The sequence below is a fragment of the Tyto alba genome, unplaced genomic scaffold (genome assembly GCF_018691265.1).
Source record: "Tyto alba isolate M040663 unplaced genomic scaffold, T.alba_DEE_v4.0 Super-Scaffold_1000006, whole genome shotgun sequence".
NCBI lineage: Eukaryota > Metazoa > Chordata > Aves > Strigiformes > Tytonidae > Tyto > Tyto alba.
Window position 1 is genome coordinate 32,641,402 of NW_024881272.1, and position 16,823 is coordinate 32,658,224.

A 16,823-nucleotide genomic window follows, 5' to 3' on the forward strand; every position below is an offset into this window, starting at 1 on the left:
ACCAGAAATATTTAGTTTTGAGGGAATGGCTGGGGCCACAGGTAATGGCAGCACTCCCAGGTACCTAAAGAACTGCTGAAAAGATCAGAGTAATAAAGTGATCATCACATCCCCAGGGAACGTGACAGGACGTAATGGGCTGAAATTGCAGCACAGGAGATTTAGCTTAGATATGAGGGAAAATGTTCTGACTGTAAGGCTAGTTAAGCATTAGAACAAATTGCCTGGGGAGGGTGTGAAATCTCCATTTTCTGCCAGCTTTTGAGGATGGGTGAGGCAACCAGCTGTCCAGATCGGCTTATAGACAATCTCAATCTTCACAGGGTGGGGGTCTCATTTTGCAGGCCCCTTTCAGATCCATTTCTCTAAGTCTTTGTTTACTTTAAACACAACAGTGGCAAGATGTAAAATTCTGCAATATCTTCCATTCTCTTAGCTGAGTCCCTGCCAACAAAGTGCAAGCTGGAGTCACACAACATTAGAAAAACTGTCCACTAAAAGCCCCCTCCTGCCTGATGAGCAAGTATTTTATACCTGCAGAAAGTCCCGTGCATGTTCTTTTAAAAACAAAAAAGACAACAGCCCCTGAACCATTCCACTCAACATACTCAATTCTTCAACGCAAATATACTTTCTTTTGCTCCCAAACAAGTAAAAGTGTATGAATTATTATACATCTTTAAAAACTCAGCCTGGAAATTCCCTGCCCATCTCCCCCACAGCCCTGCCTACCTGACCAGCATCATTCCCCCTCGGATACCCCAGCTCCTGCGGCTCCAACAAGAGGGACGCTCACCACAGGCTACTCAGCAGCCCAATGGTTAGGGGAGAGGTTCGTGTTGCTGCCTTGCATCTGCTAGGGATAAAACACTGGCATGTTGGAACTAGATGATCTTTAAGGTCCCTTCCAACCCAAACCATTCTATGATTTTGCCCAAACACTGAAGCAACCAATTCTGTAACAAGCCCTGGCTTGTAAGGCAGAAAGTAAAAGAGGCTCCCTTTCCCTCTGTCCCCCTCTTGGAACTATTCAGTGAATCTGAATGCAATTTTTAAGTAGTTTCCAACTGTTCCTTGTCCCAGAGAGACAAGAAACAACAGATGGGCACAGAAAACTGAAGTGAGGAGCACAGCAGAACAACATTTTGAGCATAGTAAAGCAGCTGCTACAGTGCAATGGCAACAGTAGACTGAAAACAAAAAGACTCTTTTTTTTTTATTATTATTTTTTATTGTCAGAAGGGCAGTAATTTGGTTTCTCAGTGAAGGCACCTGGTGCCTTTTCAGATGCCATGGGTATCCGAAACACCTGCACTGGGGCTAGCAGTGGGTCACTCTCCTGGAGGAGCGGCTGGAAAGGTGGGCTGCCCTAGGCTGCCTGAAATTGTGCTAAATGTCAGGGTTTCAGCAAACGAATCCCACCCAAGGACTCGGTTCTGACGGCAACTCTGGTTGCTCCGCAACACCCACGGGTACTGCCATCTATACAGATGCTAAGGTCCTAAGAAATTCTCTAAGAGTCTCTGAAGAAAAGGTAACTCCTCCTCCAGGTCAGCACCTATACAGAGCAGTCCAGCTGTATAGCTCCAGAAGGCTAGAGCTATATGGGGCAGCATTATGAAGCCAGGCTCTTTTTCACCCCTCCAGGCAGAGGAATATGCTTAGCTGGCATATGGGAATTTCTTCCCTTTCAAGTCCTTCATGGTGAATTAAGTTTTTGAATCCCAACCCCATTGGTCGCTTTGCCTAATCAATGCTCTCTTACTATTTCAGAGGGGGCCTGTGCCATTTTTGTGACTCTACTAAATTACTTTGTTCTGGCATGAATACATTTGCTCCTTGATGTTCTTTGTAAAATGAAAATGGATATGAAAATTTACTCTAAAATGTACATTGCTCATGAAACTTTTATTAAGTAGTATTAGTGCTTAAGAGAAGGATTTAATGTATTTATGAAGCCAGGCTACAGGATCCCTATATTAAAGGCAGTCTCATGCTTAGGACTGATTTATGCTGAATAGCACATGAGCCTAAACCAAGCTTGCAGTTCTAGGGCCTGGCCTGCTGTCACCAAAGGAGACATTTCACCAATTTGATGCCACTCTAGAAAGAGGGTGCTAGAGACCTACAAGCAGACATTACGGCTGGTGTTACATGTCAGGCAGGGCTTTAGCTACATTCCTAACAACAAGTGCTGGAGGAAAACGTACAGGTTGTTCCCCCATCAACAGCCTTTCAAGCCCTTGCCATGTGAAAGGCTCAGAGGACGGTTATCCTGCATTTCATTAGGAAGAAGCTCATGTTGCCTATTGCAAGTTCAGATGCAAAGATCTCACTGTAAGATGGGGGAGAGCTGGATGCTTGCTCCTGCTCAGGCAGCTTCTCTCCAGAGGGTCTCCTACTACAGGCATCTTCCTTTTGTGGAAAATTTACATTCAGAGAGGGGAAAACATTCCCTGGCTTGCAGATCAGTGTGACCCCAAATGAAAAATCCTCATCCTACACAAGTAACAGCTGCAGATCTTCCCATCTACCATAAGCACAATTATAGGAGCCATGGAGAGACACTGATGGACGAAAAACTGACAGGAACATTATAAATCTCTTGAAGGAACTGATGCCCCTATCTAATAGCTGCCCTGGGAAGCTGACTTCTTGGTTTCTCCTCTGATACCCTCTTTCTTGTTTCATTGTATCTCAAGTTCTCACCTTATTTGTGTGCACAAGTACCAGGACTCAGTAGACTTTGTAGGACACCAGAGCTGTAACCACCACCCTCCGAAATGAGTGAAACAAGACTTCTGTGCCAAGTGATGGCAGGAGCTGCCTCACTGCACGAGTGAGGTGAGAGGCATCGAAGTTGCGGGGCTTTTAAAGGCAAAGTAAGTGGCATGGCATTGAATGTAGTCCTCAGAAATCAAGAGGGGACAGCCCCAGCCCTCTATTACATACAAGCAGTGGGAAGCAAGGGGAAAGAGCAACTTTCTGGTGGGCTGGACATCATGGGGAGGTCTCATATCACAGTGTTCCATTCTCTATAGAAGGGATAAAGGGAGGAGAAGGGACCAACCATGAAAATAACACCGCAACACTGACAAGCAAGCTAGGCATACACTGATTAAACAAAAGGACTGCTAGTCCTTATGCTTCAAGCAACTTCTTGACGATACTATTCACAGATTTCTATCAATAAAAGTTTCAGCCAGAAGCTTTAAATCCAAGGACTTGTGTCTAGAGCTTCTGTTAAAATGCTGTGCAAAATGTATGCAAAGCTTATACTATTATCTCAAACAGATCTCAAAAGTACTTTTACTTCCATAAAATTAATTGCTAAAGTGCAAAGGCTTCCCAAGCCATGGAAATAATGGCACCAGGCACTCCTCTAAATATTTATATAATGTGATTGCAGCCATTTTGCAAAATCCTTCATAAAGGTATTAAAACATTAAGAGCTGATCCTAACTCTTAGAGGGAATGTCTAAGTATTATGAAAATTTCCCTTTTCAGTAAAACCTAGAGACCTTTTTTCTTTGGTTTATTCCTACTATAAAAATCATTTAAAGCCCATTTAATGAGGGTCACCCAGGTGCAGGAGAGATCTTCAGGATCATGTTTGTTATATACATCTTTTCTTGACTGGGTTAACAGCTCTCAGAGGCAGGATTCCCCATTAGGGTTTCTACAACTCCTGAATCTTATGGTTTAATCGTACCAGAAGTTTTTCTCTCCTCTGCTTTCCTGTGTCCTGCTTTGCTTACAGACTCTGTGACTGTTGTGACATCTAAGGGTGGTATTTTGTAGTGAGCTTATCACTGCCTGACTTTATTGGCACTGGCATTAATATGGTGGAGCTTCTCAAGCTGTAAAAACCTGGTAAATTGTCCAGTTTCCAGTTGCCTGGTCATTGCTACTTCTTGAGTAACTTCCTATCTTTTCCTGAAGACTAGGCCAAGAATGAAGATTTTTGGGGGTGATGGAGTTAGGAAGGATTAAAAAATATTTAACACAAATTGGAGAAAGACTTCTTGTAAGAAATAGTTAACAGAAAATTATTAATTTGAAACCCTGTAAAACCAAAGCCACTCAAGCATTTTGAAGTGGATTGAATAAAGTCTATACCTTTTCTCTTGTTTTTGTTTTTGTTTTTTTTTTTTTTTTGTTTGTTTGTTAGTTTTGGTTTGGGTTGGGTTATTTTTTGGTTTGGTTTGGGTTTTTTTGTTGTTGTTTTTTGTTTTTTAAATTTTGCAACCATTTTTTCAAGTTTCGCAGCCCAACATCCCTCTGTCAGATGCCAGAGGCTAGATTTTGTTCCCTATTACAGAGCAGTGTCAGGCCCATATAAAAAACATATCTAAACTTCATTGACACAAGTGAAACTAATGAGTTTCCCTACAGAAAATGTAAATCCTTCAAAAGGACATGTTTATCTTACTTTTTTCAACATTATAAGTGTTTAATAGTGTTACCCAGTGTTATGTAAGCAATCAATTTTGTCAAAGCTAGATCTCTGAAATAAAGCCCTATGCCATGCAGATCAGAGAATTAATCATGACAAACAATCACTATCACAATAAAATTAGGAATTACTATAATGCTTAACATTTGAGCCCTAGTTACCAGACTTAGTTACATGTGGGGTTAAAATGAAGTGCCAATACAAAGGCAGAAGCAGAAAAATTGAACCGTGTTTCATTTCAGTAAAAGTCCCTGTTCAAATCTGTGTCTCTACGTACACTGAGCAACTGCATCACTAAAATATTTTTACTTTTCTCCACCTGACAGCACACTTACCCAGCCCAACGCAGTACCACCGAGAAGCACCTGATTTAGGAACACATCAGACTCCCCATTGCCCAAAGCCAACATAATACTCACCCACTGAATAAGCAGCACCAACCATAATAAACCTGAATCTAAACTCCCAACGCAGAGTAACATATAAGTGTGGGTATAACTCTCAACCTGTGAGAAGCTCCACTGGTGGTCTCGTGTTGCAGACTGCTGTATCTTTACGCATCAGAGAAGAAACAAATGCACAGTCCTAACCCCCTCTTAGTTCTCTGCACAAAACTGCTTTGCTCCTACTGCTCGCCTAGAGATCCGAGAGTGGCATGAGCTCTGTGACACAGCAAGAACCCTCAGCTCTTTGCTCGCCTCTTGGCTGCTTGTTTACATCCCAAATGTGTTCAACTAGTCGGTCTCCAATGAGTGACTTGTGTTACTTTAGAAATGAAGAGGCCATCATGTTTTCATCAACACGCCTAATATTCAGTGCAAAATAAATGATCGGCAAGTGAATGGATGTGCAGAAGCTATAATGAACAGCCCATAACCAAACTTCTTGCTTGCCTATAGCCTTCCAGGCTCAAAGGAGTAATTAAGCAAATAACTCTTCTCCACCATGTGTTACATATGCCAACAGTGAGCAGATACAGGCCAGGCTCAGCTGGCCAGGATCTGCTAACTGTGGCTTTACAGGAATTGTCATCGGAGAACCAAACAGGCATTTAGTTGGTAAGAGCCATTCTTTCTGTATCTTGCACATGCCCATTTCTGACCTGATTTAATGAAAGCTGCAGATAATGAAACAGAACTAGGCAAGCACTGCAGTATCTGCATGGGCCTACACATATCTCAGGCTTCTTCACAGCTCTTCAGTCTGTCCTGAAAGGCAAAAGGACTGTCCAGCTAAAGTATGGGAGGAGCCGGTTAACAAGAAGCTGCAATCCAAAGGAAGCAAAGGCTGCTCTGATCCTTGGCAGCAGCACTGGCCAGGGCGCAGAGCTGTCCTTGCCCTCCTGCTCCCTGACTCATTGCACGGTGCAGCCAGAGCTGAGACCTCAGGCTTGAACCTTCAAAACGCTCCGTGCCCAGGGATTTTTAAATCGTTACTTTGCTGTTTTGCTCAAGTGTTTTAAAATTGTGCTTGAGAGGCAATTCCTGATTGGTCACAGCCTTTACGATGCTGTGAATTCACAAATAGCTGAAATAGAGCTGAAAAAGCAGAACCTTACTTATCCCTTTTGCCTTCACAGGTTTGTTCCCTATGAGACAATTCTCAGTGCTTAGTCTTTGCAGTGTACAAGCATGAGGTCCTTCAAGACTGGGACACCTTGCACGATGAGAAATTACTGTGTTGGGGTTTTATGGGACAGAACTGCACCTTTGGGTTGTGAAAATGCAGTGCTGCTTTCTGATACAGAATAGTGGTTATTGTTTCTATTTAAGGATAATTCCTACATTTGCTTCCACTCTGTGGCAGCAGATTCTCTTTGAATGAATCCCCATTCCTCCCAGTGCTGGGCCTGATGATCTACACATTCCTGCTGTTTTTCTATACCCCATGCAGATACTCCAGTAAGTCTGACCCAAACTGTACTGGTACAAAAATACTCTCCACCAAGTATGTGGAGATCTAAAATACTTTCACATTATTTAATTATGGGTGGAGAGGTTACCTGCATATTATCAACCCTTCATCATGCAGTAAGTTTATGATATAACAACTTCATTTTTAAAATAATTTTTCTATTGATGCTTCATCTCATATGTGCCTATGTATATCAACAACAAGTCCGGGGGAAAAATTACTAAACATACAATAATCTAGCAAAAACCTCGAAAGTCTCCAAAGTACAGATTATATTATGCATGGATTGATTTTGATTTCTTGGATCTCTCTGAGTGATTCCAGAAAGAAAAATACCCTTCATTCATACCACAATACTACTCAAAAAACATACATGCTTCCATGCAGAGACCCACTGCTGAACAGGAAATTTATTTCAGAGTACTTGTAGACTTGCTTTATGTAGTGTGAATTTTAAACAATAAGAATGGTAAGGTGAGAAATGTAAGAGAGGTATTACTTATCTCACCCACCTCTGGAAAGCAGATCTGAAAAAATAAGTTTTATATGGTGTAAATTACTGCACAAACCTTAACATAGTAGAATCACATCCAGGCAATCTCTGGACCTAATTCCCTCTTTCTCACTTAATCTGAACTAGATGACAAGTAAATCCACTACAGCACAATGAGTTACATCAGAAAATGGTACAAGATGAGAATCAAGTTGTGTGAATCATCTGGGAATATTTTGCCCTTCCACAGCTTATCAAGGAGCTGCACAACCTGAAATACAGCACCCAGTGTTCTTAAGTATGGTAAACCCTTTTATACTCCCAAGGCAATAAAAGGAATCATACAACACAAACAAGAAGCGATTTAGGCCCTTATCAAGATTATGACCCAAAATTAACCTATTAAAAGGCATTGTGTGAAAAACATTGTGTCATCAATAACATTTTATAACAGAAGGTCTGGCAGGTGGAAAAATTCAAAACCACTTTGATCAGCAACGTGCCCGTCTCGCAGTTTTATCTTCCCAGATATCAACCTACATTCAAGTGGGGTTACATTCGTTCAAATAGACACAGTTTAATGATCAACTCATTGGTCTCCCTCTTCTAAAATGAAAAGGAGTATAAATAGATCAAACTGTACAACCCAGAACAGTCACACAGCAAAAACTGTTGGTATGAAAAGTCTCTGCATCCTGAACAACCAACGAGTATCAGGAGCAGAAAACATGAAAATCATTCTAGTCTTTCTATTCATTGCCCCACTTGCTCTCTCAGCTAGAGCTGAGAAGGATTATTCCTCCTTTGATTCTGCTGCATCTCCCGAGACAAAATCAAGATTTGCCATGTTGGACGATGTACGAATCTTAGCCAATGGACTCCTCCAGCTTGGGCATGGTCTTAAAGACTTTGTCCATAAGACAAAGGGGCAGATGAATGACATCTTTCAAAAACTTTACATTTTTGATAGGTCCTTCTATGAGCTCTCACTGCAAACTAGTGAAATCAAAGAAGAAGAAGAACAGCTCAGACAAACTACAGCCAGACTGCAAATCAACAATGAAGAGATAAAGAATCTCTCACAGGAGATGAATTCAAAGATTGAAGACCTCATACAAAACAAAATCCAGCTGCAAGAAAAAGTATGGGGACTGGAGGACAAAGTCACTAAACTGGCCACTATCCAGCCTTCAGTGCAAGAGACAAAAGACATTTCTTCACTCAAAGTAAGTAGATTTGTGAAAGCCACTGACACACAAAGCCAAAGTAAATTGTAATGCTATTATCTGTAGTTATGCAATAGAAGCTTGTGTTTTCCATTCCTCTTCACTGTAGGACTACTGTGTACTTTGAGAAATAAATCACTGATAATCTTAAAAGATTCAGTGTCTTAATCTGACATATTGTTTATTTTGCAATAAAATTCCCCAGTGAAATCAGTGAGAAAATTGTGAAATTGTAAGGCTCTGCATCTTTTTCACTATCTTTTGCAAATCCGTTTTAAGAAATTCTTAATAACAAAATAATGACAAAAATTTTTTGCAATCAGAAAAATTATGTGATTACCACGCCCATAGGTTTGTATGTCATCATCTCATTACAAATCAATGCACTAGGAACTACCTGTTCAGTATAAAACCAGGAACTTTTAGAATTTTAAAAAGGGACATCTATAGTACCTATATGACCTCCAGGCCAAAAGAACATTTCAAGTGTTATTAGACTTAACGTCGATACATGCAAGTATTTTGGTGGGTATAAGGTTTGCTATTGAAAAGAAAGTATTAACTGTATTTTGCAGAAGCATAGAAAGGCTAAGCAACTTGAAAATACACTAAAGAACTAAGCAACTACTGGATGTTTGTGTCAAAGCAGAAAGGTGAATCCAGATCTCCCAAACCCCAGGCTAACACCCTAAATGCTGGAATTGTTCCCTTTTTTGATCAGTGGCATAAATATAGTCTGAATCAAGGGCCAACTTCACATAACATAATCGTTCCAGATGTGAAATGGAAAGAAAATAGCAACAACAAAAAAGGTCTACAGAGCTGCCAGTAGTTTGTCTCAATAAAAAACGGGTGCTCACTTCAGAGGCAAAGAAATTCGCCCCTTCAGAGGCAAAGCAGGAAACCCTTTGGAAAAGGAAAGGCAATGTTAAATGGTCTGTGCCTCTCAAAACTGGCCCCAGGACAAGAGTTATGGCAGCAGTGCCACTGTGAAGGTCTTCTGCTGCTTCTGACCACAACCCTCCTCCTTCCCTTCCTGTCTTCAGGCTTTCGTGGAGCAGCAGGACAACCACATCAAGCAACTTCTCAAAATCGTAGAGGACCAGCATGTGCAACTCGACAGACAGAACAATCAAATAATGGAGCTGGAGGACAAGGTAGAGGAACCATCTCTTATTTCTCTTTTCAGAATTTGTCATCTCTCATAACACTGATGGAGTCAATGACCCAACCATCCACTTGGGTCAGCCATCCCTCTTGTTCACAATTTGGGGGTGTAGAGAAGGGTATAAACAATTCTGACTGCAAACAGGTGCCTTTTTGGGTGAGAGACTGCTGTGCTGCCAGGCAGGGTGCCATGGCCAGGGCACACAAGGACCAAGAACCCAGCTGTGAAACACTGTCTATCAACACCAGCCTGCCGTATTTTCTGACTGCTAATTAATTTTCTTTTATTTTCTCTTCTTATCTATCATGTTGTTCTTCCATTAGTCTTCTAGGAATCACTACTTTCTACCCGTTTCTTCTTTTCCAATATTCACTCTGATAGGGAACCATGTTCTGCAGTTCAACATGTGTCACCGTAATGCTGGGTATAACTGACATGCTCATATTTAATTTATTCCTAAGAGGAGGCTATAAAAGGAAAATGCATCTCAGCCTAAGGAACTGTGGGTTCTGCGCTCTTTAGATGTTGGTATTATTTGTCTAAGTGATGTCACCTGAGGAAATAAGTTAAACCTGTTTGCCCATTCAGGTGCACCTCGTTAGCACAGGTCATTTACTCGCCTCATGAATCCTACCTTGTTTGAGCAGCAGCAGAGCTGACATTCATGCAACTGAAACCCACCAGTGCGGTTCTGAAGTTATTTTTATGTTGCAAATTGGGTATTCTAAAGAATTACATTCACAAGAAAAATTATTCTCTGCATGACATTGTTCGGCTTGATACATGAATCTCATCATTTCAGAGCCTTGGGAAATTAACAGTCTGTAATTACGGTTCTTTCAGCTAAACCACATAGAGCTCCAAGAACTTGCACAGGACTCCTTCACGGGAGAGCAAACAGAACCAGAGGCCACCCCCTTCCCTGTGCACAACGCCACGGCTGTAACACACAGATCCGACGGTGAGACCTTATCTCTTGGACGTGACTACACAATGCACTGCATTCACAGTATTCGCTGTGAAAGTTTTGCATTGGTTTTTAGTAGTCAAAGACTAAATGCAAAAGACTCTTGTGTTATATACAGCGCTGTGAGAAGGAGCTAGAGTTCCTGCTGTGGAAAAAATGTCGTCATCTAATTAGCCCCACTAAACGTGTACTTGTCTCTGGGGTGACATACAGGAACAACGTCCAACAATGCAGTAATCCTGTCCTCAGCCTTCACCCTCCAGTCACCTCTTGTAAAGATGTGCTGTTCCCATCCTTTTACCAACACTTCTGGCGTTGCCGATGCCTGTCTTGGAAAGTATTGAACAGAGAACTAATTTACTTCATACTGGCTAATTATAAGATTCAGAAGAGCTTTCTTTAAAGTTGAAAGGCAGTTTTGAAATGTGGCAATGGGAATGGTATTTATTGGGAATTTTATAAAGGGTAGGAAAGTCCATTTGCCAGAGTCTAGTCTTAGGCTTTACAAACTTTCCAAAATTATCTAAAATGAAACCTTGACCAACTTAAAAAATATAGGCAGTCCAACCTATGTGCAACTTGGCAGCTGTACCACCAAGACCAAAGCAGTTTGTCCATTTCGTTACATTTATTATAAAAAAAAAAAAAATACCAAAAACATTGTTCTTGTTTTTGTTTTGGCTCTACCTCATACAGAAATTCAAGTTGCAAAGTTGGATTGAAAATTACCACATCCGAAAGAGGATCTGTAATCATCTGCTGTTTGGTCTCCTAGGTGCTGCTCCTGACTGCACTGCTCTTTATAACAGCGGCATGCCGTCCAGTGGTGTTTACACTATTAAGCCCAATGGCTCAGAAGCTTTTGATGTCTACTGTGAAATGAAATTTGGTAAGACAGCTGTGCTAGAAACAGTGTAATTTTCACACAGGTAGTTTCTTATAAGACAAAAAACTGTGTCTCATCCCAAAGTACACAGAAGCTTACCATGATTTATGTATCCTCCTGACTTCTCTTACTGGCCTGTCTGTACTATGAACTCATGTTTCCCATATCCTGAAGTCTCCTTAACACCACTTCCATTCTTTACTCACTTCTTGTTTATAGCAAAGGAAGGACTTTCAATCATGTGACATAAATGAAGCTAATGAAAAAAACCCAAGTCCCTTTAGTTATAGATAATGAAAATGGCAATTATAATGGCAATTATAAATGCCATTATATTGCAACCTTTAATAGCTTTTCCAAATAAGAGCAAATGGTAAATAGTAAACACCTTATTAAAATTTTGTTTCATTAACATGGGTTATTGCTCAAGACTTAGATACACCAAGCTAACCCAGAGAGGTGAGTCCTGGAGACAGATTCCTGTATCATGTTTGAGCGAGTCAGTAGCTCTGCATCATATAGGTCCAGAATTGTCATGGACCAGAATGCACAGCACTTACCCAAGCTCTATATCTGTAAAAAACCCATTTGTCTGTTCCTTTTGCCACTACCCAGAGATCCCACATCATCTGGCCAGTTCACTGATCCTTTTTTTTTTGTTTTTCCCCCCACCCTGCAATGCAGCATCCTGCAGTGCTGCTCTGTGTGTGACCTGCCCGGCTTCCCCGCACGGCCCCTTTGCTGGGGCTGCCCAGCGAGCCTGGGAACACAGCGATGCAAACGTGGCAGGGCCATGTCACTTGCTCAGACGTGTAAACAGAATGGCATGGAGTTGCCCTGTGCAAAAAGCTCCTTTGCTCACATGTGTTGAAACTGGTGAAACGAGGGTGTCATGACCTGGTCAGGACAAAGACCCCACTGCTGCCCTAGTGTGGACACAGCCTCCAACACTTCGTACCTGCTGTGGAGTTGTGTTCCCAGCAGTCAAGCACTATCAAGAGAGGGAGTCTGACAATCTGATAAAATGTCTGGAACATTTCATATCTCTTCTTTATCATTTTCTCTATGTTTGTGTTTCTCAGCCCACATAAATAAATGAAACCCATTTAAGGCAGCGTAACAAAGTAAGTCCAGTGAACTGAGTGACCACAAGTGTTGCACAGGACGCTCGAACAGCCCCATGTTCTGTTCAGCTGTGCTCACATGAATTTCTTTCACAAAGACCTAGGCTAACTCATTCTACCTCAAAATTGGAGCACCCAAGAGCACACTCTCGAACAGTTAATAAGGCCAAGGCCAAGAGGAGTCGAGCATCTGCTCTCAGTACAGCCCAGAGCCTTTATAGCTCAGCACACGTGCACTCAGGTCTGTTGCAAAATGAAAAGCAAGTGGGATTCATATGGAGCCACCTTCAATGCAAACCCATTTTCTTCTGCACTGTGGTAGAGAGCTCACTCGCATAAGGGCAGCCACAGCAGCGCAGTCTGTAGGTCAGCAGCTGATGCTCTCAGTCACCTTCCATCTTCTCTCTCGTGCTTTAAACACTTAAGTCAGGCTTATGACTTATTTCCCCTTTGCATCCGCAGGCAGTTCCTGGACTGTAATCCAGAACAGAGTGGATGGATCACTAGATTTCAACCAAACCTGGGATGCCTATACAAACGGTTTTGGCGACCTCAATGGTAAAAATTACTTTTCTTGTGTCTCTTCTTTGTGTCCGTTTATTTGAGAAGCTGAATCTTCTTACTGACAGGTGTTCACATGAGAGCAGACAAAACCTGCAATCAAATCTGAACGACTTACCTAATTAGAACACCAGAAAGCACTTACCAGAAAGCACAGCTCAGTAAAATTCTCAAACACACACCTTCTAATGTGTGTTTAGAAACTTTTGCTGGATCAAGGCCAGAATGCTTTAAATACTGTTTTAATTATCAAGATTTTACTATTTATAAAAGCGACTCCCAAAGCCTTTAAAATGTACGCAAACGCAAAACCTCACCAGGTTGTTGTCACTACTTTCTCTCAATATTTCTGCAACCCTATTTCCCTTAAAACCACCACTCCAAGTTTTCCAACCCCAAGAGAGCCCAAGGCTGGGTGTGCTCCCCTGCACAAACACCTCCGGCTTCTCCGTGCAGCGGCCAATCCCTTCCATGGCCAGATAGGGCGAGGAAACACCCATATTCCCCTGTTAATCATCAACTCCCAAGAATCTGTAGCACCAAGTGCTGCCCAGCAGCCTTCCCATCCAGAATATTTTCCCTATTTTTCTTGTACAGTGAGATGACTCTACTTTTGTTTAGAAAACACTCTGACTTTCTAGGCACAGCACAGATCAAAACCTCGCCAATGTGGGCAGCAATACTGAATTACTTCCACTTCTTCTATAATGAAGTGCTGCCGTATCTCAAACTTTCCTGCATTTTGGGACAGTAGCTCACGACTGAGGTAGACCTTTACCTATGTAGCTTGATCCTACTGAATGCTACAGTTGGTCCTTGATTGGTCTCCAATTCCCATATACTAAACCAAAATGAAGCCACACCTTCTCAGTGACAGAAACATTTTGCAGAGGATTGCATCACTCAGCTATTTCCTACTCAGTTCTGTGCTGCATATTCTAAGGTGATAAAACATAACTGGCTACTGCTCCTTATCTGTAAATTGTGGGAGTATTTTACTGAACCATCTTGTCTTCTATTGCTTTAAATGCCACCTGCATGTATGGCACTAACATTCAGCTACACTATTTCTACATGTGGCAATTACCTATTGTGCACTGATACCAGTGGCACTGATGATAAGCTACTTAATTCATATAATTTATGAAACTAATTAAACTAATTATCGAGAATTCTAGCAAAAGAAAAATGCTCAAGTTACATTCACTTTGTACACAAGGGTATCGAAATCTCAGTTTAGTTCTGCAGCTCTTTCCTTAAAAAATACAACAATTGCAATTAGGTTTTATGTATGTCATTTGCTTCATTTGTCACACAGTTCCAATTATGCATGTTTTAAATGTCTTGAGCTCCCTCAGAGTTTCACAAGAGGTAGGAAAGTTAAGAGAGAAGCTCCAGTTCATTTATATCTCTTGCTTTTATTGATCACCGGTGTGCAATTAAGAAGAAGTAAACAAAAAGAATGTAGCAGGAGACCTCTGAAAAGATCAACAGTCCCCAAGACTCATATTATTGATTTAATTAAAGCAATGAATAAATCCTTGTAAATACTGTATTTTCACACATACTACCCACAGGTTATCTGTAAAAGCAAATTCAATAGCAGTGTGAGCAATATGGGCTTTTGGGGAAAGTTTATCACATAACCCTGTCCCCACTAACTCTCTGACTGGTGACTTCTCTCCCCTAGCCCTCACCTCTGACATCTCTTGATTCTGACATTGTGCAGTTTATTTGAAAACATTATTTTCAAACACTGGTATTTTAAAGGTTAATGAGCTGTCTGAAGTATAGGTTAGAGAAAAACATGCGAAGTGTGTTCATGCCTAGTTCCATATTAACAGCATCTATTTACTACAACTTTGCAGAGGAATTCTGGCTAGGCCTGAACAAGACCTATTCCATTACTAAACAAGGGGACTACATCTTACGGATTGAGCTGCAGGACTGGAAGGATAATAAACGTCACGTCGAGTATGCATTCAGCCTGGGAGGCCCCGAAACAGACTACACTCTACAGCTTTCACGGATCTCCGGGAGCATTCCCAATGCCCTGCCAGAGCAGACAGAACTGCAGTTCTCAACTGCAGACCATGAGGTGGACATAAGAAATGACTTCAACTGTCCAGAAAACTACCTAGGTATCAGTATGCTGGGTATATTAACATGGGAGCTTCTTTGTTACATGAAAGATTATAGTATGCTTTAGTGGGTAGTTACCAATAGTACCCTGGGTTTAGATACAGAAAAAAGAGGGTAACAGCATAGTTCTGCTTGCAGGAAAGGGCAGATGGTTTTCATTGATGGATAGCAGGGTCCTACAACAAGGCATCATCCTTCTATTTTATGGACAGGTAAAACTAAAGCATGGTGAGGCTGTGCAAATGACCAACATCAGAAAGAGAACTAGCAGCACAGTCTGAAACAAAAGCCCAGGATGAGATTCTGAGCTATGAAGTGAAGGGCAGTTCTTCCTTTGATGCCCGGGCTGGTGTGGCAGCCCTGGGTCAGATTGTTTAACTCCTCCTTGCAAAAAAAGAGAAGACAAACTGACTCTTAGCTCCATTTTGACTACAAACCAGAAGTTAAGAATGATGGTGAGTTTTCATTCAAAGGGAGATTTTAGCCACTTGTCAGGTATATATGCTATAATCACTCTCGAAAGAGCAAGAGAGATACAAGGCTGAAGACGTTTCTCCTTAAAGATCATTTGGTTAAAGCTTTTATGTTTTGGCAGTTCATAGCAAAAAGCAAACAGTTGAAAAAGCAATTAATGATTAAACCACAGGATACAGAATTGCCCTCCAGACACCTGTTTCATGCAACAAACATTTTGTACATCATTCTAGGCTTGAAAATTGTTAATGTCTGAAACAATGCTGAGAGTGTTACTCAGCTCTAGTGACCAAAAAACAGATGGCCAGTGACTTCCAAAGTGCTAAACTTTCATTTGAGCACACAGTCACTGACAGTCCTTTGCAAGCAGAACTGGGCTTACAATTTAAGCTTGTGGTTATGGACAACAGCCAATTAAAAAAGAGAGTTTGATTACTAAAGGCTCTTCAGCCTCCTGTAGATGCAGATATTTAACTATTTGTACCTGAGGAAAATAACTGCAAATCAGAAAGTCAGTTGAGGAAGGTCACGTGAAACATGAAACTGTGGAGCTAACTTTGTAAGTGTCCCAATTCAGTGGTAGCATTTGTGTGTGCAGTTTTCTATGCACCACCACTTTTATGAGAAGCAGACAATAATGGGGAGCACATCTTTGTACTGGCCCTCAACTTGCAAGTGTAAGTGGGTGTATGTACAAGCACCATTTCATTTGGTTACACTGGGTAATTGTCACATTTGCTGGAACTGGTCTAAAGATTTATAAGTTAGAAACAGGAGCTGTCTATTTGGAAACTGAGCACAGTAGGTTAGGGTACAACTGACAGTAACTGACATTACAATATTTTTTTCTTAGGAGGCTGGTGGCACAGTGAATGTGAGGAAACCAATCTTAACGGGAAATACATCACACCAAGGTCAAGAGGAAGACTAGACAGAAGAAAAGGCTTATACTGGAAGCCTAAGAAAGGAAGATACTACTTGCTCAAGTCAACCAAAATAATGATACACCCAACGGATTTAAAAAGTTTTGACTGAATGCTTAACCTGATGCATCTTAATTCAGAACACATATACTGAACATTACTACATCAAAGAAGTTCATGTTATCTTTAAGAACAGATGCACGTCTATATCCATACAATGTACGGTGTATTCTCCAGTACATAAACCTGAGGCATTTGCGATGGTCTTACAGTATGTTTGGTGAGTATTCTCATTCCCTCTAGCCACAATCTCAATGTGCTGCAACTTTCATGGAACTTCTACCTCCCCTGGATGAAACTCTAATGCCTAGGAATCAACCGCCTGTTCATGTGCTAGATAACATTGCTTGGAGGAATGGGTTTGCAGGCTGTTGCATTCGTTCCTGGGGTGTGTAGAAGGGAACACATAAAGAATTTCAATAAATGAAG

At 41.3% G+C, this 16,823-nt stretch overlaps 2 protein-coding genes across 7 annotated transcripts in view; one reads left to right on the forward strand and one right to left on the reverse strand.

The window, feature by feature from the left end:
• Positions 1-16,823, reverse strand: part of DOCK7 (dedicator of cytokinesis 7) — a 107,758-nt gene that overhangs the window by 46,364 nt on the left and 44,571 nt on the right. The gene's annotated exons all lie outside the window — the stretch shown is intronic.
• Positions 7,581-16,588, forward strand: ANGPTL3 (angiopoietin like 3). The gene is made up of 7 exons (XM_009970039.3): positions 7,581-8,089; positions 9,136-9,246; positions 10,101-10,218; positions 11,000-11,113; positions 12,697-12,792; positions 14,664-14,936; positions 16,265-16,588. Exons 1-7 carry the CDS (start codon positions 7,592-7,594, stop codon positions 16,444-16,446), a joined length of 1,392 nt encoding a protein of 463 aa, XP_009968341.2. The 5' UTR covers positions 7,581-7,591; the 3' UTR covers positions 16,447-16,588.